Source organism: Osmerus mordax, chromosome 27 (genome assembly GCF_038355195.1).
Source record: "Osmerus mordax isolate fOsmMor3 chromosome 27, fOsmMor3.pri, whole genome shotgun sequence".
NCBI lineage: Eukaryota > Metazoa > Chordata > Actinopteri > Osmeriformes > Osmeridae > Osmerus > Osmerus mordax.
In genome coordinates this window covers 8,529,912-8,553,873 of record NC_090076.1, presented here as the reverse complement: position 1 = coordinate 8,553,873, position 23,962 = coordinate 8,529,912, and the positions used below count along the sequence as shown (strand labels likewise).

Genomic DNA, 23,962 nt, shown 5'->3' with positions numbered 1-23,962 from the left:
TCGAGAGGCCCCCGAGAAAACGATTGGAGACGAGTGTGAAGGATGAGTTTTGGCAGAGTTTAGATAGGAGGTTTCATTTTGGAAAGGTCAGGTCTTTTTTTTCGGGGGGTTGCCTGCAGATCAGAGTTTTACGGTCTCAAATGTCTTTCTCCGTAAAAGTGGACGAGAATATCAATAAAACGTTGATTTTTATGTGCACATCTTTATCAACAAAGAAGTCATTGTAGGCAAGAAGCCTTAAAAACTCACTTCATGAGTCAAAAAGAAAAAAAACTGCCACTGAACTGTAAATCATCCCAGGTTTACTATTTAGGTCAACCTACTGCTACCATCTGCACCAGTTTTAGTCATTAATATAAGAATAAGAGAGATTAATGTTGTTTTAAATGGAAACTGAAAATGCCATAAAACGTGATAATCATCATAATAAGAATCACAGTATTTGTCCCAAGAACTGTGATTCTTTAAATAGTGGCCTAGGGGATTGTATTTAGCAATAAATATACGCTTTATATTTGAGTTGTTCTATCACACCCCTGCCACAACAGAAGTTCCGACAGTAACTTTTAACAGTCATTTTGTAGAGATATGTGGAACTCCTGCCTCAAGCCTTCTCACCTCCTGTAGCAATGGACAGGAGATATAAGGATAATTTATATTCTTCCCTGTCTCTACTGATATACTGTGTGTCAACCTCCTCTCTCTCTCTCTCTCTCTCTCTCTCTCTCTCTCTCTCTCTCTCTCTCCTTCCAGGTATCCCAAGGCTCGGCCGTCCACTTCCTGCCAGGAAACTTTTCCCTCAACTGTGCGGTCCAAAAGGAGAACCTTCCTCATGGCAACGAGCACCTTCTTACCTGGGCCCGTAAGAAGTACAGAGCGGTGACCTCCTTCTGCGAGCTGAAGATCGCCCAGGAAGTCTGCATCAAAGTGGGAGAAGGTGAGGTTTCTCTGAGAGGATTTGAGGTGTTGTTGCTGCAGGCCTCAAAGTAGTTCCCCAATTTAATCTGAAGCATCTCAACATAATGTTCGGCCAACGGCTCCAGACCACTTCAGGAGCCATAAAAATAAAATAAAAACATATATTTTTTCAATGTCTTAAAAAACCAAACCTCATCAATGGCCAATGGCAATTCCAACGTTGAATCTGCCACTAACGTTGGCCTGCGGGGTACTGTGCTATACCAAGGAGGTCTGTTCGACCCCAAAATGTTTGTGTTGCCTTTGAATCTGTGTTGTTTTCTACTTCACACCTTCTGCACACTGTATATTTTTGCTGCCTTCGATTGACCTTACCTCTGTAACCCCGATCACTGCTCTACCTGTGCTGATTCATTCTCAATGGAGCCCATTGATAACCTCTGGTGTTGCTGGGCCCAGAAGTAATAAGGCCGTCCCAGAGAAGCACAGGTTCCAGCTGGTTCCTCTGGCTAGCTTTCGGTTCCTTTTTAAAAAAACATGAGGATTCCTTTCAAACGCTTCTCCTATTATATATTTATTTATTTGTACTTCAAATCGGCTAGTTTCCCTTTTTTTTCCAATTCTAGTGGAATTGGAAGAGGTGACTGTTGGAAATGCCTTTCAAATTTGTGCAAGTGCTCCTATGATTGTTAGCGTGTGTGTGGGCCTATCGCCAGGCATATCCTCAGAGAACGCACACTGCAGTGCGATGTGTAAAAAGAGGAATGAGAGTTAAAATACCACACAAAAAATACACAACGTGAAATTCATACATTAAGGGAGTCAGGTGGCTGAGCGGTTAAAGGATCGGGCAAGTAATGAGAAGGTCGCTGGTTCGATTCCCGGCAGTGCTAAAAAATGACGTTGTATCCTTGGGCAAGGCACTTCACCCTACTTGCCTCAGGGGGAATGTCCCTGTACTTACTGTAAATGACTAAATTCATACATTTAAAAGTTTTTCTTCTGCTCTCTATCTACGTTCGGACTGATTCTACATTTAGTCATTTAGCAGACGCACTTATCCAGAGCGACTTACAGTAAGTACAGGGACATTCCCCCGAGGCAAGTTGGGTGAAGTGCCTTTCCCAAGGACACAATGTCATTTTCGCACGGCCCGAAATCGAACCGGCAACTTTCTGATTAGTAGCCCGATTCCATAACCGTTCAGCCTTCTGACTCCCTCCTGCTTCCGAAGGCCATGCTTGAGCAAAGTTTGTAGTAAACTTTCGAAGGCATTAATGGGTTTAGCAAATGTGTTCCGCGCTGTGATAACTGTGGGTGGAAACTAACTGTCAGGGGTGAGCTGAACCAGACAGAGGAGCCTCTCCAAGCTCTCCAGCAGGGAGAGAGAGATGCTGTTTGATCCGAAGGAAGAAGCACTGGGCATTCCTCTGGGGTGCTGATGACTGTTCCAAACACGTGTTTAAATCAAGCTCGCGTAGTGCTTCACTCCCTCTTAGTCTTTTATAAACCATACAGACACAACGTCCTACCTCGTAATATGTCAACCATCAGAGGGAACACCTCTCCTTCTCTTTTTTTTATGAGCGTCTTTCGCTGCGAGGAAAGAAACCGCAGAATGCGCGGAGAGGCGTAATGGATGTTTTACTGCCAGGTATGTGGGCCTCGTGTTGTCCGTCGCGTTGGAGAACAGAGAGGTTTCTTAGCCTGAAAGTGTTCGGCCTCTGTCATTAGCGCCTGCGGTTTGGAGCAGCACCAACGTGCCATGTTTACCTCAGCGAGAAAGCCGAGCTTTCCAGTCGCTGTCCTGTCTTGGGCTTTTTCATGAGGCTCGACAGACTTCCGCTTGGTGTCCTACCAGGCTTGTGGGCAGACCCTCTCCTCAGCTCTTCAAAGGGCTGTGAGGGGTCCTAGGTACAGTAGAAGGTACCAACCGTTTAGTTTATGTTCTCAGAACCGCTATGTCCGAGACCAAATAAGGAAGCATCTGTCTTCTGTTTTCTCCAACCAAGGAGAGGCGGGCTAAAAGTTTCATGTTCCGTACAAGACATCAGATTGTGTTGGCAGTTGGTGAATATTGATGGTATAAGATGGTACAATTTTACAACAGTTTACTCAACGTTCTGTCTAAATATGTGATCTAGGGTTTCCAAGTGAACAGAGAGTGAGTTGAGAAAAACAAAAGTGAATTCTTAAATGAGTAGTTGTGACCGACATTAATTCGAGACATCAATCCTCTTTCAGATCCTGTGTTTCCTGACACCTGCAAGATTGACAAGAACTTCCTGTCTCTGAACTACCTGGCTGTCTACATGGAGCCTCAGCCCTCCAAGGGCTGTATTCTCTCTGGGCCCGACCCAGACAAGGAGGTCCACATCATCGAGCTCCAAGCTCCAAACTCCAGCAGGTGAGGAGCCAGAACCTAATCCGACCAAATCTCTGACCCAAGATGAGGATAGACATTTGTTAGAGGTGAAGAAGCTCTTTGCTGGCCTCATTGGAGTTTGTTTTGGATACAGAGAGAGATACTGTGGGGTGGGGTGGGGGGGTCATGTTGACCGCATGGCGTTCAGTTGCTGTATTTCCAACTTGAGTCACTGTTCCCAGGATGCCAGGTAATGGGCTCATCCTCCCTCTGGAGCCGTAACTCTGTATATGCAACACAGCCCAAGAAATACGGGAATGTGGCAGCCATGATGTGTTTCACCATACTGCTATGTGGTCTGCAATGCACATGTCCTCTTCCTGGGATCATGTCCAGTTTTTTAATCAGTTGGCCAGACAGAGGAGGCATGTTAATTCTGTGTGTATTGAACCTTCTCAAATTCTTATGGCCCCCTTGGCTAACCCGTCTCTCCTCCTCTTCTATCTCTTCTCTCTCTTCTATCTCTTCTCTCTCTTCTTTCTCTCTCTCTCTCTCTCTCTCTCTCTCTCTCTCTCTCTCTCTGTCTCTCTCTCTCTCTCTCTCTCTCTCTCTCTCTCTCTCTCTCTCTCTCTCTCTCTCTCTCTCTCTCCCTCCCTCCCTCCCTCCCTCCCTATCTCTCCCTCTCTCTCTCTGTCTCTCCCCTCTCTCTCTCTGTCTCTCCCTCCCCTCTCTCTCTCTGTCTCTCTCTCTCCCCCTCCCCCTCTCTCCCTCCCTCCCTCCCTATCTCTCTCTCCCTCTCTCTCTCCCCCTCCCCTCTCTCTCTCTCTGTCTCTCCCTCCCCTCTCTCTCCCAGTGCCTTCCAGGTGGACGTGACGGTGGACCTGCGTCCCCTGGAGCCGGACCTGCCGCTGCATCGCGACATCGTCCTCCTGCTCAAGTGTGACAGGTCCGTCAACTGGGTGATCAAGGCCCACAACGTCATAGGCAAGCTGGACGTGGTGGTAAGTTACAAACGCGGCAGAGACACCCTCTCCGATACATTTCCTTCTGAATAAATGCTCGTATTTCCTAGTAAGGAGAAGGCAGGGGTTATTGTTGGCTCACGCGTGTCCATGGCGATGATGGTGACGGGCGACACGCAGAAGTCATGTCACAACATATGACAGACAAGATGGCCTCTCTGTTGCGCTGACCGATATGTTTGTCAAAATCGGAGGCCTGTTGAAGTGCCACCTGGTGTCTGTTTGGGAGGGATGGTGGGAAGGGAGGGAATTTCAGAGATGAACTGTGAAAATTAATCTTAACCACTCCAGCGGTATTCATTGGGGAGCGAGTTGGGTAGATTTCGGAATGAGAAGCTTATAAACTTACAGAATACCCATTGGTTTTTATTATGAGAATACCCTGGCCTGTTTGCCATGCTTCACATCATAAATTATTAGCATTGTTGGCCCCAAGCTCTCCCTGTAGAATGTTGTCTGGCCTGCGTATATCTTCAACTGGAAAAGTGTTACATTTTTGTCAGACTGACAACGTCATACGAAAAAACCGTTTTATTAGAGCTTTAAGTGTTTGAAAGGCAAACACTAACTGCCAGAATACAAGACACACTCAGGGGGAATCTTTTGGTTTTACGCTGATGGGAAATTGGAAACAGTCCAATGACCGTATTTGTGCTGAAGATGGAATGTTAAGGTCCGTCTTCGCGACGTTGGATAATGTGTTTGTTCAAAACTCCTACAGGCCACTCATCTTCATAGGAACGGATGAGAGGGGTTCCTGCTCTGAAACTGGCCTGTCAAACCTTCAAGTGGACATTAAGAATGTTTTCCCTGTAACCATAGAGATACCGAAGCTACCTTTGATCCAAACCCATTAGCCCACATATCCCTGGGAGTGTATATTCTCACAGTACCTCCCTACCCCCAGGCGTCAGTTCCGTGTTGACCTCTGAGGAGTTGAGCTGGGCGCCTGGGGTTCCCACACTCTGAAAGGATGATCCTCCTGGAAGGAAAGGGTGCCAGGAATGACGCTGCACTTCTACCCGGGCGGGCGGGCGGCCGGGGCCCAGCCTGTTTGTACAGCTGCCCCCGTTACTGCTCTGCACTGAATCAATCAGGTCAGCCGTGCTCCGGGAAGCTACGCTAGCTACGCTAGCTACGCTAACGGCAGTGTGTGTGGGGGGAGGTGACTGAAAACACATGGCGGAGTGTGTAAGCGGAGACCTGTGAAAGAGCTCAGCACAGCAGTTCCGAAAGGTTGTTTCTTTCGTCCTTCAAATTGCATCCTACGCAGCACTGTACCCAACGTGTGCTCTTGGGGTTTTCCGTTATCATTCGTGGACTGTATCTTTAGTTCACACTCACACTTTATAGATGGTGGGTCAGATGGCTGAGCGGTTAGGGAGTCGGGCTATTAATCAGAAGGTTGTTGGTTCGAATCATGGCTGTGCCAAATGATGTTGTGTAAGGGCAAGGCACTTCACCCTACTTGCCTCGGGGAGAATGTCCCTGTACTTACTGTAAGTCGCTCTGGATAAGAGCGTCTGCTAAATGTAAATGGTTAAGTGTGCTGTTGGGTTCATTACAGTATGTTTCACATGTATTCATCTACACGCGTTTATTCATACTCATTTAACAGATGCTGTATGACACACTCTGCATGCGTGAGTGTATCTAGAAAGCTATGTTTGGAGACCAGCCAGTGTGTTGGGGAACCTCAAGAGAACGTCAGCTATGTATGCAATATGAAAGCTTTTGAAAGATCAAAGTTTAGCTACCGTAGGTGGATAGGCCCCAGAACTGCTTGAGGGCCACTGTGGGAAGGGATTAGAGCTCTGTCCCTGTACTAGGATGACGAGGGTCTGGAACTAGTGAGGAGTTATGGGGGAAACGGCACTTATTTTGTGTCCAAGCGTTGATCAGGCCATGTCCGCACACCACGCTCCTCACTCTGTTTCGGACTGTCTCCCTGACAACTGTGTTTTAGTCTCTTTCTTTGTGGGTTGTGGTCACGGAACACTTTGAAGTTGCACGGTGCATTTTACTGTCTCATTTCATGAGATGACGGAAGTGGAACTACAGTAGATAGAGATTTCTGCTAAACGACTCAGACTTTGAAAGAAAAAGTGCCCGCATTGTTTCCCGTGTGTGCCAACTGGGACACGACCATCACATACTGTAAACCCTCACCCAAAGTAGAGCTCGGCTTTCAGCCTTTTTTTCCCCCAGTTGCTGACACTGCCAGTGAAAAAGCTGACAAGACACGAGCAACCTATTTCTGCTCTACGTTCACAAACTCCTAAGACAGTCTAACATTGGATCAGCATGCTGTAAAAAAAACGGCCTATTGTTTTTGTCTCAGTCTCCAGACACAGTGGGCTTGAGCCACAACACAGACCGACTGATGGAGGTATCCAAAACGCCCAAGACCCACCTTCCCTCTGGGTCCCAGGCTCTGATCAGATGGGCAGAGGATCATGGCTACAGCCCTGTCACCTCCTACACCAGCACCCCTGTGGCAAACCACTTCAACCTCCGGCTTAGAGAGGCTGGTAAGTGACACTAGATCACCTCTACTCTCTGTATTGTAAGCGTTGATCGGTTGCGCCAGTTCTGCAATCACAAGCTATGTTCCTCCGTAAAGAAATGATGTTCGCTGAATTTGGATGACTGGAATCACACCCCATCGCATTTTGACCGTCCACATAAAGGGCAAAGGCGTGAAATTGCGGGCTAGTTTTATTATCTCTGCTCCGTGCAATTTCCATGCCTGTAAAACCGCCATTCCCCGTCGAGGGTTTTTAACGGTGGCCCCTGTGACTTCCAGATGTGGGGGACCTTTCAGAAGGCTTGTTCCCCCCGGAGCTCTCCATCCTTCGGGATGCCAACCTCCACCCAGGACCCGGGTCTGCCGGCCCACGCTCCAGCCTGCCCTTCCCCTTCCCTCCCTCCCTGGACCAGGGCCTGCCCTTCCTGCGGCCCCCATCCCTGGACGAGCGGCCCTGGCTGGGTGAAGAGCCCGAGGAACAGCAGGGAGTCCTGAGCGTGGGCCTGGCCGTGCAGTGTGAGGAGAACAGGATGGTGGTCAGCATCGCCAAGGAGAGCCTGCAGGTGAGGGGAGGATGGGATGCTGCGATTGGTCGGCGCGACAAAAATGTCTCAATACCCTTGGTGGTCTTTGATGAAGAACATCTAGTCGGTTGAGATTTCGTTGTGTTGGGTTGTGAAATGGCAGACCTCTCTACTGACACTAGCTGGCAGTAAACTGAATCTGTTTTCTGTTTTCTGGTGCCCACCTCCGGGCACTTGAACACAATAAACCACATGACGGTATGGAAAAATCCGCAAACTGTAATCATGAATTATTAAAAATGTTGGATCATCTTGTGGGTTGTGTTTCTTCCTGCAACCTTACATCACATAGAAACATAATGTTATGAAGTGACACGATAATGTTATTCGTTACTCTGTAAGACCACGTCTTTCAAAGATTATAAGTGTACTTTTGTTTCAATTCTAAATTCCTTATTTTTTTATTTTCATTAACAATTTTCTCAGGCCAATGGTTTTGGCAACGCCAACCTCACTCTTCAAGACCCGGCTTGTAAAGCCACCGTTAACTCCACCCACTACATCCTGGAGACGCCCCTGATTGGCTGCCAGACCACCATGTACCCAATCCACCACAGCCCTGTCGTGCTCTACATAAACTCAGTGAGTAAAAACACCTTCACTTCAGCCCAACATTCATCAAGTTATCTTCTCAGAAAATAAATCTGTGGGAACAACCCTAAAACCGGGACGGTTTGGGAAACTCACTATTTTGTTGTCATCATTAACATGGAATGCATGGTGTACCTCCGCTAACAAGCAATGAAGAATCGCCATCTCACACGAGCTATTGAAATCACAGAGAGAGGATGTTTAGAACAACACATTTGAGTCCAGTACAGATTGAAAGTCCTGGGCAAACGTCCAAGCGTCTTCCCTTGGCTGCTGATGACGGGGGCTGGTTCAGAACCCCGATGTTCAAAACAAATTAATCTTCATTTTCTATGCCCCAGCACATCAAAGTCCTGTCCCCTTTTAATGGATGTTGTTTGTTCCATCCTGTGATAAAACCTTTTAATTAAGTGGACAGAGTGACCGGTCACCAAGGTTTAGGACAGCCAGCCAGGGTTAGCCGTCGTCAGAGTGGCTGTGCTCGAGTATCTGACCTCACTGAACCGATATTGTTCAACACCACTCCCCACTCATCTCTGACCCCTGTGTAAAACCCCAGGAGACATCCCATTCTGTGGTGAAATTTCAACTATTTTTTATGGTTTCAGCCTTAGCGGGAACCGCTGTTGAAATCCCTGTGTGTTTCCCACGTTTAAACTTCGCCTCATCTACGGTGTTGCACGATTCTCCCAGAGTCACGTCTCTGGTTCACAGACACCCTGATCTCCCCGACTGGAGCGAGAAATATTGGAAAGGAATCGGAGTCAGTGGCGGGGGAAAGTGTGCTGTTCTGCCTTTGGTACACATAACGTAGCTACATTTACATTTAGTCATTTAGCAGACGCTCTTATCCAGAGCGACTTACAGTAAGTACAGGGACATTCCCCCGAGGCAAGTAGGGTGAAGTGCCTTGCCCAAGGACACAACGTCAGTTGGCTTGACCGGGAATCGAACTGGCAACCTTCGGATTACTAGCCCGATTCCCTCACCGCTCAGCCACCTGACTCACCTCAGCTAAAGCTGTGTGCTGAACAGGATTTTATGCGGTTCACAGGTCATGATAAGTCCAAATGAGCCCAAGGATGGGAGCGGTGGACCTCCAGACGATGATGATTTGGAGTCGGGGGATGTGGTTTATCCTGGAGACACAGAAGAGACGGACAAATCTTTCCCAGAGCCCCGTGATCCCCAGCCCTTTATACTGGTAACACCTTTCAGCTTGTTTGTTTCCCAAATGTAGACGTCAACATAGCATGACAGGCCTTGGGTTAGGACACTTGATACTGCGACCGATCTATGCTTTTGTTTGAACTGTGTCCAACTGGATGAAACTCCATTTCCCAGAGTCCCTTGGTGCTAATAAAGAGTCATCTGGCTTCTAGAAGAACAGGAGATTCCACTCTCACTGTCTCCCCATGATGTCTGTTTCTTGAACTTAGCCTGACCTCGCATTTCTCTCCTGTCGAAGTATCCCCATGGATCACCTTTCGAGCTTCCTTCTCTTGTCTTTCTCTACCAACACTCTTTGCTATTTCTCACCTTCTGTATCTCTTGTCTTTTAATACCTTTTACCCCATAATTACCCCATATCTTCTGTCTTTTCCCGGTAACCAAGTTGATATGCTGTGATGAAACGTTGGCTCACAGTTGTTGAGGGTGAAGACTCTGGAATCCAGGGTCAGGATCTTGCTAATGTTGCTGTTGGCTGTTTCCTCCTCTCTCCCCAGTTCAACTGCACGTACAGAAACACCCAAGAAACTCAAGAACCAGGACCTTTCCCTAAGATTGGGAACAAACCCATCAACGATGTGGGGTTCAGCATAGAGCTGTACAACGACCACAAGTTCCACTTCCCCGCTCCTCAGGCTTTCTACACCGTCTATGAAAGTCAAGAAGTGTTTGTGGAGGTAAATTAAATTCATTTGTAGAATTTTGAATTTACAAAATGTCAAATCGTTTGTCGTGTGTTTTTACAGATCTACAGCAGGAACGGTGTAGTGCGATTTTGAGACATGGGAGTTGGGGCAGTTTTCCGCTTTTTTAAATCGTAAAATTGCATTTGGGGAGTGCATGTGGCAATGTTTTTCTATCTGTGTCTTTCTACAGGATCAGTGTGTAGCTGTTATTCTGTCTTAATTCAAACATTGTCCAAACAACCCAGAAATCCGTCCAGTGTGTGCTCTTTGTCTGGACTTAGATTTTGTCGTGCTTTCATCTCTTCGTGTCGTGTCCACGGGGCCAGGGAATATTTGCTCCTGGTCTGGATGTAAGGCTGATGTCTCATTTCTCACTCGTAACCTCCATCATGCTCTCCTTGAACGTGTCCCAGCACATATGGAGATCTCACCACCCCTGCTGTGGATGTTTACATGTATACATTCTGCCTCGTAGCTGCAGAGTGACCCTGGTACTAAAAGAGACAGTGGAGGATGTGTCAAATGCTTGAGATTCATAGTGCGAGGGCCTTTGATCTGAGGATTTATGATGGGATCAAAGGAGGATGTTTCAGTGACAGTGTGGACAGAGAGCCAGCAGGCTACAAAGACCCCTCTGTGTCAGGGCCTGGTCCTGGCCCTCTCCTCCCCCCTCCACCCCATGGTCTCTCCCCCCCACCCCCTGCTCTCTCACACCAGCCTGAGACCTGCCCTGAGGCGAGAGTCTGAAGGTGTGGATGAGGTGGCTCTTGCGCAACAGCTCTGTCGGAACTTGTGTCACTCCGGGGTTAGAGCTTGCGTTTGCTTCACGTGTTTTAGTTTTTTTTTGGGGTCCCTGCCCAAACGCCACCTTCGTGTTTGTGTGTGGGTGAGTGTGTGTGTGTGCGTGAGTGTGTGTTTTCTTTTCAACAGCTGTGTGCCACGGTTAGAAAACATGTACGGTAGCGCAAGAGTAGTTTGTTCAAGAGTAGAGGAATAACTGAAGGAAGTGCTTTGTGGTCTGAAAATGGAAAGGCGTTCTGAGTAAAATCCCACTTCAGGGTTTGTGATTCTTGGACCATTACTACTTAGATAGCATTCCGGCCTCTTGTTCGCTGCTGTTAAAGCAGTCCTCTCACCATCCAGCTGGCACATAGACTCATGCCAAAAAGGTCTTCCTCACACACAAGCTTGCAGACTGTCACAAGGCATTTTTGTAAGTTGGAGCACTGCCACAAATATTTGTGGTGGAGTCTGATCGGTTCCTTGTCTACTCCCCTTGGTCTTCAGATCGTAGCCACCAGAACAGATCCAGACCTGGACTTCATGATCCAGTCCTGCTTCATCTCCCCTGACTCCAACCCCAACATTGCCTCGAACTACCTCCTCATCGAGAACATCTGCCCCAAAGATGACAGCGTGATGTACTATCCACAAGAACCTCACTCCCAGGTGGACCGAAAAAGGTTCGGTTTCACCTTCAACTCCAAGTTCAACGAGTCCTTCCTGTTCCTCCACTGTGAGATGTCCCCCTGCTCCAAGACGCTCATGAGCAACCACCAGCTACCAGTGGTACGTCACACACCGCTACCTCTTTAGCTCTCCAAAATGTATTTATCTGTACGGTGTACAATGACGTATGTGTACTGTGTAGTACGGTAAATATATATTTTACGCTATTTTTACCAAGCCAGACTCTTTTGGAGCGTTGTGTTTTAGTCTGCACTCCTCACTCAAGCTGGACTTAACCAACTGACAGTCTTGATAAATTTTATAAAGGAACAGGAAGCATAAATCTACTTCAGGTTTCCTACGTTGCCATCGGTAGAGGAAAACAAAGGTTCAGGAGGTCAAGTGTGGGTTTCCCTTCGCCAAGCCCTTTATGCATCTCTGCTAAGTCATTAAACTTTAGTAACCTTCTACAGGCCACCCTTTCAGCTCACTTGACCTCTGTTTTGGCTCCTGGGGGTAGCCCTGGGCTTCTCTGGGGGTATTTTACGGTAACCAACTTGTCAGAGCCGTTAAAGGGGCCTGGTGCTGACTCATTGCAGTAGAGCTGAATGTTTGCTTTCTGGTTATGAGTGGGGTCAAAACGAGGGGACACGGGTTCTAAGTGCATAGGGTTTCCTTCCAAATTTTCCCCGTGCTCAGACATAAAAGAGGACTTGTTGGTTTTCAGATGGAGAAGATAGAGAAATGCAATATCACTTTTTTTTTTTACCTTTACTTTTTTCTTCTTTGACCGAAAGTATACTGTTTCCATAAATATTCGGACTCTTAGTTGATTTACACATCCAGATCGTACACAGTTTTAAATACGAGGTGATTCTATGGACGTATCTCCGTGTCATCTTGGATTTGTGACTTCGCCCTTCCTGTGGCGAGGTCTGATTTGTTGATTCCGCTTTGCTCCACGCAGTGCTTACAGCTGGAGCAGACCTGCCCGTCGGTCGGCATGGGCGAGACGTCCGTCAGCATTGCCGTGATCCTGGCCATGACGATGAACATCAAGACGTCCTCGAGACCCCTGGTGGTCGTGTCTGACGACCCTCCGGAGCAGCCAGGTGAGGACGCAGCCAGGGGGGGGGGGGGGGGGGGGGGTGACGCACCACGATCACAGCATGTCTCGCTGACCAGACAGCCGGTGTAGTGCTGGTCAGCTGACCTAGGGGGTCTGGGGTGACAGGATGACCAGAAGGGCCCAAACTGTCACTAACTGTCACAGAGCAGCACTCACTGTGCTGCTGCATCTGGACTTCATTTGCTTGTGGGACAGCGTGTGTGTGTGTGTGTGTGCCTGTGTACATGCCTGTGTGTGTGTGTGTGTGTAGATGCCTGTGTGTGTCTGTTTAATGCCTGTGTACATGCCTGTGTGTGTGTGTACATGCCTGTGCGTGTGTGAGTGTGTGTACATGCCTGTGAGTGTGTGTACATGACTGTGCGTGTGTGTGTGTAGATGCCTGTGTGTGTGTGTGTTTAATGCCTGTGTACATGCCTGTGTGTGTGTACATGCCTGTGCGTGTGTGAGTGTGTGTACATGCCTGTGAGTGTGTGTACATGCCTGTGTGTGTGTGCCTGTGTACATGCCTGTGTGTGTGTACATGCCTGTGCGTGTGTGAGTGTGTGTACATGCCTGTGTGTGTGTACATGCCTGTGTGTGTGTGTACATGCCTGTGCATGTGTGATCAGCGCAGAAGGGAGTTCCTCTGAGGGCCCGGGCCCAGTGCTACCGCCGCGCACCAGGCAGCAGAGAGGAGTCATGCAGCACGGAGCTCCAGTTGTTTCCACTTAAGCTCTTCTCTCTGGCCTCGTCTTCCCGGTAGAGAGAGGGGAGGAGGGAGGAGGGGAGCAGGGAGGAGGGAGCAGGGAGGAGGGAGCAGGGAGGAGGGGAGGAGGGAGGAGGGAGCAGGGAGGAGGGGAGCGGGGAGGAGGGAGCAGGGAGGAGGGGAGCAGGGAGGAGGGGAGCAGGGAGGAGGGGAGCAGGGAGCAGGGAGGAGGGAGGAGGGAGCAGGGAGGAGGGGAGGAGGGAGCAGGGAGGAGGGGAGCAGGGAGGAGGGGAGCAGGGAGGAGGGAGCAGGGAGTAGGGAGCAGGGAGGAGGGGAGCAGGGAGGAGGGGAGCAGGGAGGAGGGGAGCAGGGAGGAGGGAGCAGGGAGGAGGGAGGAGGGAGCAGGGAGGAGGGAGCAGGGAGGAGGGAGCAGGGAGGAGGGAGGAGGGAGGAGGGAGGAGGGAGCAGGGAGGAGGGAGCAGGGAGCAGGGAGGAGGGAGGAGGGAGCAGGGAGGAGGGAGCAGGGAGCAGGGAGGAGGGAGCAGGGAGGAGGGAGGAGGGAGGAGGGAGGAGGGAGGAGGGAGCAGGGAGGAGGGAGCAGGGAGGAGGGCTCTCACAGGCTGTGGGAGAGCAGCCAGACTCCAAGGCCTCTCGTCGCTCGCTCGCTCATTTGCTTACTTATTCAGTCTCCGAGGACCGTAGAGGCGGTTGGATGTGTGTGTGTGTGATCACACCCTGGGTGGGGTGTGGATGGGGAGGGCCGTGGTTGACCAACCGAACGGTCACGTTTGACTAATTATGACCTAAGCTGAGATGTGGGTGATATCATGAGAGCCCAATAGCTTTTTAAGTGCCAAGGGTTTTTCTAATCAGCCTCCCCATGGTGCAATTACATCAGCTAGTGGACTGTGGTTGGTGTGAGTCAACTTTTATTGGCTTGCGAGTTGAATAGTATATCAAAGCGTTCTAATCACTAAGGGCTGTCATTGTGCTCTGAGCGAACCAGGATTGGCAGATAGAAATGGGAGTGTTGACTGTACTTGGTTAAGCCCTGTTAACAAACCACCGTGCCACGTTGTTAGATGCCGCATTACATCTCGTGTCTTTTTGGAACACACGAACCTTAGCCACCTCAACGCTCTCTTTCAGCTCGTGGAGAACCCTGAAGTCTGAGTAATTGCCCTAGTGAGGCCTTCGTGTGCCAGAACTAAGCTCAGCTAGCCAAACCTGGCAACCAGTGTAATGGTGTCTACCGCTGATGCCAGTATGCCAGTGCAGCGGGTTTATTTTCCGTAATGCGGATTAAGTAAACACAGATATGCCATAAAGCTAATGAAAAAAAATTAGCATGAGCTCCAAAGCCATGCTTCTAACACAAAGGCATCTCTTGTGCCGAGATGGGCGAGAAAAAAAACAAGCGGGCTTTCAAGGGGCCTCTGCCCTGCACTGGAGGGGACCCAACGCGTTCAGCTTGATCTACAAATCAAAGAGAGCTGTTTGTGGGCAGTTCGGTGCATGGAAACATATAACAGCCTCAAAGCCTTGCCATCAAAAGGTGATGTACCGCTCCACAACATCAATAAATTCCCCCCCGTTTATGGAATTGTAAACCATGAGGAAAGCTCACAGGATCGTCGATTTCCACACGGTTTATCCTGAAGTGGACAGGATTGTTGGGAAGTGGAGATAGTCTTACTTTCTGCACTCTAGCATCCTAAACACTTGGCCTGCATTCGTTTCAGAAGATTTTCAATCCAGCTATCCAAAAAAACAAGCTGTTTGCAGCTATTTAAAACGATTGGAAATGTCCACTTGTGCAACCCGGTCACCAGGTGTGTTCCACGAAGGCAGACCACCAGAGTGAAGAAGGACTCCCTCTGTCCCCCCGTCACACTTCAGAGGAAAGGATTTGAAAGGAAACAAGCCGTTTCCAAGGAGTGTCCGTCCACTCGACGCACAGGCAAATAAATGACGTTACTTCAGCTATCCGAACAGGGTCTGAACTCTGTCAGATGAGATCTTTGTCTCTGTTGTGTGGCTCTCACCGCATAGCACAGCTCCCTTCAGATAGCGGGGCGCGTTCACGGAACAAAAGGGGCGCTTGCACAGAATCTCGTCGAACTTGAGGCGCTGGCTTGGGTTGCGGTGTTGGCAGAGGTGGAGGAGTTTTGGTCGGGAAGGCTCGGGGGTGGTTGTCCGTTCAGCCGCTTTATTAGAGCACATGGTTGGGTGGGGCCGGCCAGAACTCTGACCTCTCATGCAAACAGCGTTAGCCCAAAACCCCAGCAGCAACCCGAAGGTGGGCCTCATCTCTCGCGGCGTGCCCTCGGCCCGGAACATTCTGTCACTGCAGCTTTCCTTTCTCCGTAAAACTAGCTCGTCCGTTTATATACAGCACTCGAGTCTATCATGCATGCACTGGGAAAGTCATCTGCCCCACCAGTGGGTATTTGTGACTCCGTGGGCCGGGGCGCTGACTCGGCTAGCCTCGCCTCGGTCCGCACACGCAAAGGACCGGGGAGACGTCGGTGTTGACGGGCCGCCGCTGCATTCCCTGCCCGATGAGCCTGACGGGACAGATAAGGGTATGAGCCGGGGGGAGGGGGGGGGGGGGGGTCGGGGGGGGGGGGGGGGGGGGGGCTGTAATGTAGCCGAGGCTCCCGTCTGAAATCAAGCCCTCCTCTGATGGTCTGTCATCGTCCCGTCACGAGGAATGTAAATCCAAAGGTGTTCCTCGCCGAGAATAGACGCCATTGTGCCGGAGTTTTGGCTCGGGACCAGCGCGCTCTTGAGTTCGCCCTCCACACAAGCACCATTGTGTTGTGTTGTCGGGACATAATTACAGCTAATTTCACTTTTGAACAGTGTCCAGACGACTTATGAAAAGAGTAAGCTGACCCTTGTTGGAAGTCATCAGGTTCGTCCTTTAGGACGCCGTCACCTTAGTGACTCCCATCAGCTGCTTGAGTTAAAGATAAGAGAAAAGGCAAATGCAAGGCGCTATCGCAGATTAGAACACCCGCAAACCAGAGTCAGTTTGTATTGATATTGGCTTTAATGTTACCTTATGGTCAACAAGCATGTGTTTGGTCTGTATTTTCAGATGAACCATCCCCACCAGAAAACCCTCTGGATCCTCCACGTGAACGTAAGAACACAATTCTTTATTTCGTTTACCTACAGTACTCGTTTTTTTCCGATATGAAATGTAAATTTACATGTAGTCATTTAGCAGACGCTCTTATCCAGAGCGACTTACAGTAAGTACAGGGACATTCCCCCCGAGGCAAGTAAGGTGAAGTGCCTTGCCCAAGGACACAACGTCATATAGCACGGCCCGGAATCGAACCGGCAACCTTCCGATTAATAACCCGATTCCCTAACCGCTCAGCCAACCACAGACCCCAACATGTACAATGTTTGTTTCCTTTGACTCACATGTTTTCAACTCGCTGCGTTCTTCTCCTTCCTTCTCTCACAGCCATGTACGGGCTGGACACTCCGACGGTGGTCGGGATCGCGTTTTCCGCCTTCGTGATCGGGGCCTTGCTAACGGGAGCCCTGTGGTTCATCTACTCTCACACAGGTAGGTGGGTTTGTGTCACTGTCCCTTTACCTCCCACATGACAAGAGGCTCCCATAGCTCTCGGAGCTGATGAAAAGAATGCCTCACGTCTCCGTGCCAACGAGCTCTCGTTCTAATCTCCCAGCAGCCCCCTCAACGCCCCGAGGCCTCTTAAACAATACCATATGAACTTAGTCGACTGTAAATACATCCTGTTAGTCAGCAAAACGAGGTCTTCACTTTCCTGTCTTTGAATTGTTTTTCGGGGACTGAGGGGTGGTCGGGGGGTATTCTCAGCACAATGGCCAGAGAGGGCCTGGAATTCCCCTTGTCCAGTTGAGCATGGCTCTCGCAGGAAGAGAGACACAATCTGTCCATTAGACGGCAGGACCTTTCCCACTGTCCCTGGGCTGGTGACCCCGGCTGGCCGCAAGGAGGAAGCAGGGTCCCCGCGGCCCGCGGAGCATAGAGGCGTCCTGTTCTCTGCCTGACCGTCTCACTGCGTATCTGCCTCGCTATCGACCCGCTGCCTCGGCGGAAAACTGTCAGTGTGAGATTCGTCCGAAACCGTATCAGGGACTCGTCCATGAGTCAACCAGGAAGTGGAACAATGTGTCTGTGTTTCGTTCATACGCTGTCACTTTGGGAAGAAGTGGTTAAAGTATCAATCCATTGTGAGTAGCGCTGACTGTATCCCTTGAGCGTGTGGTCTCCTCATTGCTTTTTGACTTACATTTACATTTAGTCATTTAGCAGTCCTTTCCCTCACTGCTCAGCCAACTGACTCCCCAATCTTCAAATCACATGGAAACACAAAGCGTTCTGTAGACAGCCCGTGTGCGTGAACAAAGTTTTCATTTAAACTTTAATGACGTGCATCCAAGTCCCCCATTTCGAAACGATTTAGTCTTTCACGTTTCACGAAACCTTCCGGGCGTTTCATTCGGATCTGATTGGACCCGAGTCACTTTGCCGGCTGTGGAGAGACTGTTCATTCATACCGTAAGCTGGAGCAGATCAGGTGTCAGGCCCGAGTCGTCTTATCTTCATCAGGCTGTTTATACTGGCACCTCTTAAAAAGTCCACTTTATTTGAGCTTTATGAGTTTCCTAGGGAGACCAACACAGAAATACAAGCATTTTGACTGGCCTATTTCCTAAAATTATCCAGGTCAAAAGTTTGACTTCCACAAGGAAACAGGTGTAAAGAATTGGGTTATGAGAAGATTAGGAATGGTCCTTTTCAAAGTTGTGATGAAAGAGTTTCAGGCGCATGCTTGTGACCATGATGCCAGGACCCTTACTCTGTTGAACGACGTTTCACCATTCTGCCTCTTTGTTACAGAGAGTATCAACCTGTAGGAGTCAAACAGACCTTAGATGGCAACACTGGTGGTTTCAAGTTAACCCCAACAACGTTGGCGCTCGAAAACAACCCAAAAATATCAGCGTGGACTATTTTAAAAATTGAACAGCGAGGCATGGAAATATCCTCTCTTCTCCCCCTGGGTCCTATTGCAGTTTCAGACAGTGAGGTTGGTTAAGATTGAAGCCATAAAGCCTCTCTTATGAACATATATAGGCCTCTGGTTATTTTCAAAAGCACCTCTAAAGGAAGGAAGTAGGTCACAATGAGATGGTACATAATCAGGATAGATAGTACACGCTCGCAGAATTTGCCGGAAGTAGTGCCGCTTTTATTTAGAAATGTTTCTTTGTTTTGTTTTTTTTACTACAAAACACTGCGGAGAATGTTGTTGACACAGTAAGTGACTTCATGGAATGTGCACGTCCTCAGAAGTGCTTCCTGTATGGTGCCGAAGTATTCACAAACATTCAGGGGCATTCTATGGTTCAGAATGTGGACGTTGACAAAGGAAGTATAGCCGAGTGTTACTGTTCCTTTCCGGGATAGGCGATAGGTCATCCCACAGACTTCGGAAGCTACCTCAGTGACAGAGTGAGAGGGCGCTGGCTGAGAGATTGCCTGGCGAAAGGAGGTCAATAGATTTCTACTAAGGTGACACATATCCATTATTCATCTCCATCGGCCAGCTGGCTAACACATTTATGTCGTTTTTGAATGAAACTCATGTTACAAGTTACGGTTCCATATAGCTAACACATAAGCTCTTTTTATTTTGGCTAAGGTGAAAGCAAAGAAGTAGACATCTGAACGAACAGAGAGATAGAGAGTGAGGGAGAGAAAGAGAGAGACACACAGAGACAGAGAAGTACTTCATTTTAGACCTTTTTTGTTTGAAAGCACAAGACTCTGCGTGGAGCTGGAGGTTTTTAACTGGAGGTCTGGCAGCCTAGCTCTGGCAAACATTAGAAGAACCGAGGGGCCCAGGAGAGGGAACGCGACTTGCTCCACATACACAATCATATTAACATGAAAACAGAAATAAAACCATCCCAGATTCATATACAGTAGACAGAGTTCCTATCCAGCTCTCTGTACGCTGTGCAGGAAGGGAGACAGCATTCAAACAAACAATGAACAGAGTGCATTTTAATACCAGAGCTACACCGTGCCAAATATTTTAAACAAACACAAGCTTTTTTTTTTTCTTCCCCCAATGCTTCCAGTTCTATGTCAGGGGAAAAAAACTTTCCAAACAAATGGAAGCATTTTTATTTGCCCCCTAACTTTGTCTCAGCTCCACCGACCAGGAATCCACAAACTGGAATGCTCATTTCAACATAGAACAATAAACAAGTCCGTGGTTGAGACCCAGGCAGAAGGTCTGGCTCATGCTAGCTCTGCTATATCTGCTAAAGCCACGCTAATCGCTTCCAGATAGCAGAGGAGAACTGGATTAGGAATTGTCAGTTCTTTCCACTCAGAATGTTGTTTGTGAGAAGTGATCGGTTGGCTTCTAACTTAATGTGACTCTTTTTGTCATCTGCCAGGAAATGTTACATTCACTTAGAAAACCATGTCAGTAAAATGGCTACCACATGGACCAGCCAGACAACAGTGGAGACTCAGACCAACTTGAGACCTTTGACCCATGCCCTTTGTGTTTGAGTTTATATCTGTCTTTCATAATTGAGAATACGAAAGATGATAAAAAGCTTGTCTTTACATTGGGAACATTTCTAAATGTCACTACAATCACCAATCTTCTCATTCTGCCCCCCTCTCTCCCCCTCTCTCCCCCTCCCCCTCTCTCCCCCTCCCCCTCTCTCCCCCTCCCTCATCTCTCCCCCTCTCTCCCCCCTCCCCCTCTCCCCCACCCTCTCTCTTCGTTCTCCAGGTGAGACAGCTGAGAGGCAGCGGGTCCAGAAGCCTCTTCCCGTCTCGGAGAACAGCAGCGCGGCCCACAGCATCGGCAGCACACAAAGCACCCCCTGTTCCAGCAGCAGCACGGCGTAACCCAGGGCGACCCAGCGGGACGCGCCCACCCCCCACCGGGGGCACAGGAAGGGCCACACGGGTCATGGGGACTGGTTTGTTGACTTTGGTTTCCCTGGATGAAAGGGATTATTCTGGGATGCTTTGTGTTGAGCACAGAAGGAGGAGGATTTAAAGAAGAGAAAAACACGGTTTTCTCGACATACCAAAAGAATATAGTAATCCCTTTCCGCCATTGCAAAAGAGACGTTTAGAGTCTCATGACATGACTACTGTACTGGTGTGACTGGTCTGTGAGCAGGACCGCACAGAGGCCCAGAAAGGCAATCAGACATCAGATCTAGTGCTAAACTAACCCTTAAAAGTGATACACGTTTGTCCAGCCAATTGTCTCCTGTCCAAATGCTGCTTTTTAAACTTTCAACCACAACAGATAATTTTGTTCTTACCTTAAATGGTAAAGTGTAGGCTGTAAATAAGAGCAAGTGTGCAACCAGAAGCATCCGTAGCGATGAGGTTCAGTGCACAGACTAAGTCAGTATTATCCAGTTGTAGACTGTCGTGAGTACGGCCATATTATCTCATGCTGTTCAAGTATAACTAGGTGGGGATCCAGTCGACCACTCGATCAGAGAGCGGCGGAGAGACGCTTCTGCTGTTTGTTATAGAGAGAGAGGCACAACTTGGCATGTTTGGAAAATCACTCGCTATCTGAAGAGACCACAGAACGCAGCACAGATGTTGAATGTATAGATAGATGCTCTAGAATGTAGAAGAAAATGTGAACTCTGATGATGATGATGAGGAGGAGGAGGAAGAGGAGGAAGAGGATGAGCCTGTAAGAAAGATAGTTAGTCATATTATAATATATAAGAAAGTCATCCTCTATTAATAGCATGTAATAGCGACATCTGTCAGTCTTTAAGGATGTTTTTTTAACACCAGCAGGTGTATGTTTAGTGGATATATTTGGTTATAGTGATAGTGATGCCAGTTCTGAAGAATGTCTAAACTTCAAGATTGGCAGGTGTTAGTGTACAGTACTTTGATTCACAGGGACATTATGACGTCCCTTTATATCATTCCATATTATTCAAAACAGCCATTGCAATGGTATGTATATTTTGTAAATATTGTAAAAAAACAAAAAAAAACAGAAAGGGTTTAAAATCAAGTTTTTTCTTTATGCTTTTTGTGTAATTTTTTTTTTCCTCATTTTAAAATATTTTATTCTACAGCCATTTGCCAGTAGCCACAATCACAATCCAGATTTTCAATGTGAATCCACAGTACGGTTTCTGTAAAGCAACAACACTGAACCACAAATAACTTGTGGCGAACTACCGTGTTATGATTGAGGGCATTACAAGTCCTGCAAAAAAACAAGTTTCTCATCTGGGTCCTGAACCACTAGCAAACTTTCAGCTAATGTAAATAATATATCAATACCTTTGAGCCACCATTTTGAGTTTTTGATAAATGGTTCTAACGCTGGTTTGGTTTGGTGGTGGAACTACAGTAAACCTCTTTGTTGTTCTTTCAGTACAGTAAAGTATATTTTAAAGCGGGGTCGATCGGTAGACTTATGATCTTACAAGTGTACAGTACATGTCTCTACTACATTCCCTTTATAATTTCTTGGATTTTTTTGATGTTGATGTCTTTGTTTTAAGAAGAAATTGAAAGTGTCGAGTGAGACAAGTGGCCTCTACATTGTAAAATCTTAAAAGTTACGTTTACGCAAATGGTCTGTTGAATTTAATTGCCCTAACCCTAGCCTTTCAATTTCAGGCAATTTCAACAAACCATTTTGAGTCAACCTAACTTTCAGGTTTTACGTTGTACATTGAAAGTGAGAAGTTTTGTGTGGTCTAAACATGACGTTCATCCCTTAATTGATATAAAGCCAGATTATCCCCACCGTCAAATTAATGAATGTTCCTTTTTGTGCCTTAACAGACCTGAATCAATCACCTACATGTTTAGACTTATATGGATAGGTTTACATGAGCGTGTTCAAAAAGGTTTAAATGTACATGTTTGGGTACTGTAGGTATCAATGTTTATGTTAAATCTAAATGTTTAGATATCCTTGAATTTTAAAGTTTGTTTTATGAAAGGAAGAAAGGGATTGGTTTTAATGAATTCAAGGAATAGGTGTTTCAAATGAAAATTACATCTAGTACAGTAGACAAACTTTATTCAGAAACTTGTGTAAATACTGGCTGCAAAACAGAATGTATGTTATCTCAAAGCTTTTATATTAATGTGTTTGTTTTATGTAAACATGTATACAATAGATGTCTCCAAAAGTGAAAAACAGAGTATAAATATATTATTTGTCTATAAAATTATATTTTGAATATATTTACCGAGAGTCAAGCTTTAGTCTCCCAGTACTGTGAATTTTTTATGCGCTACTTTTTATTTTTCATAAATGTACATATAACCTTTTGTTTAGAAATAAATATGAGCAATTATCTTTATATGTAAAGTTTTGATTCTGACATCTCCCAAGCCCAACAATTACCCTAAATTAGAAGATTATATTAAAGAAAATCGAAAGTAATATATCTTTAATATGTAACGATAATGTGATAGATTCCAATAAGAAATTTGCATATACGATGGTGTTACTTCAGTGTGATACTGATTAAGTAACAACCATTTAAAAGTGATTACAAGTCAAATTGTATTCCTTCTTCATGGTCTCATTTAGCATATTACTTGTGGTTGTTACAGTACATGTTTTCTAAGGGATTGTTTAAAATGCCTTTTATGTGGGAGTAAAAGTTACCGATCATCAGTGGTCATTTGTGAATTCAATTCTTTATTTTATTTTTTTCTACATTCCTATGGGTTAATAGTTTCGCTTATAGGTTATTTCACGTTCATCTATAACTTTGCCTTCTCTGCGAGGCTCCATTTGAGTGTTTGAAATAGTGATCTACCTTCAAACACTCAAACACAAGCCTCACTTCACACACTAGTCGCCCAACAACTGAGGACAAGTTGGAGAAAAAAACAGCTTTATTGGGATCAGAAATCCATACTGTAGACCTCCTCAATGAGACCCTTAAAAATAGATTGTATTTCTTTGGTTTATTTTCTGAACTTTTGTCTACCTCACTGTTGTCTGTAAACGTATGTGTGTGTGTGTGTTTGTGTTCTGTATGTTTGTGTGAATAGTATACTAATGTGAATGTGTGTTTGTGTGTACAGTATGTATGAGTTCTTTTGAAAAGAGAGTGGTGGAGAGAGGTGGAGTCTCATGGAGAGTTGATTAGGCAGGGCTCTGAAGGCTCTAAAGCTACATGTCTATGCTTTTGTTATGCTACCTTTTGTATCTAGATTGAGCAATCATGAAACAACCAAAAATGTAATTTACCTTATCTCAGTACACTTCAATCAGTCGGTTTTGCAAACGATGTCAACTTTTTCTAAAAGATTTGCTGTAAATACGATGCATGATATTTGTATACTTTTATGCTCAATAAATTGTTATAGCTCAACATTCACATCAGTCTCTTGATCTACTTCTTACCATCATTTTCTTATTGTTTGTTGTTTGCTTGTATTATAGCAGTGACGTCGTTGCTATAACCTCAGGGATTTGGCCAACAGCCAAAAATAATTATGTATTGTTCTGTTTTGAATGTTATAGTGCTAAGCTACACGTTAAATAATATTGTACAGGAATCTGTAGATCTGGAAGCTTTGTTAAAGAACAGTTCGTTGTGGTAATGATGTGCCGGGTTTGGCACAGGTACGATTTGGTCCAAAGTCCTCCCTGGGGTGAGATCATGACATGATGCAGACCATGTGGGGAGATGATGTGAGGGAGACGTGGA

At 46.9% G+C, this 23,962-nt stretch overlaps 1 protein-coding gene across 1 annotated transcript in view; it reads left to right on the top strand.

Annotated features, from left to right (window-relative positions):
* Positions 1-23,629, top strand: part of tgfbr3 (transforming growth factor, beta receptor III) — a 59,402-nt gene extending 35,773 nt beyond the window's left edge. Inside the window, exons 5-17 of the mRNA XM_067230571.1 lie at positions 754-937; positions 3,163-3,325; positions 4,137-4,284; positions 6,647-6,836; positions 7,112-7,395; positions 7,843-7,998; positions 9,062-9,211; positions 9,735-9,914; positions 11,211-11,492; positions 12,340-12,484; positions 16,290-16,334; positions 16,668-16,772; positions 20,014-23,629. Of these exons, the coding sequence (XP_067086672.1) occupies positions 754-937; positions 3,163-3,325; positions 4,137-4,284; positions 6,647-6,836; positions 7,112-7,395; positions 7,843-7,998; positions 9,062-9,211; positions 9,735-9,914; positions 11,211-11,492; positions 12,340-12,484; positions 16,290-16,334; positions 16,668-16,772; positions 20,014-20,132 (2,151 nt within the window). The 3' untranslated portion in view covers positions 20,133-23,629. The remainder of the gene's footprint in view (positions 1-753; positions 938-3,162; positions 3,326-4,136; positions 4,285-6,646; positions 6,837-7,111; positions 7,396-7,842; positions 7,999-9,061; positions 9,212-9,734; positions 9,915-11,210; positions 11,493-12,339; positions 12,485-16,289; positions 16,335-16,667; positions 16,773-20,013) is intronic.
* Positions 23,630-23,962: the final 333 nt, after the last annotated feature.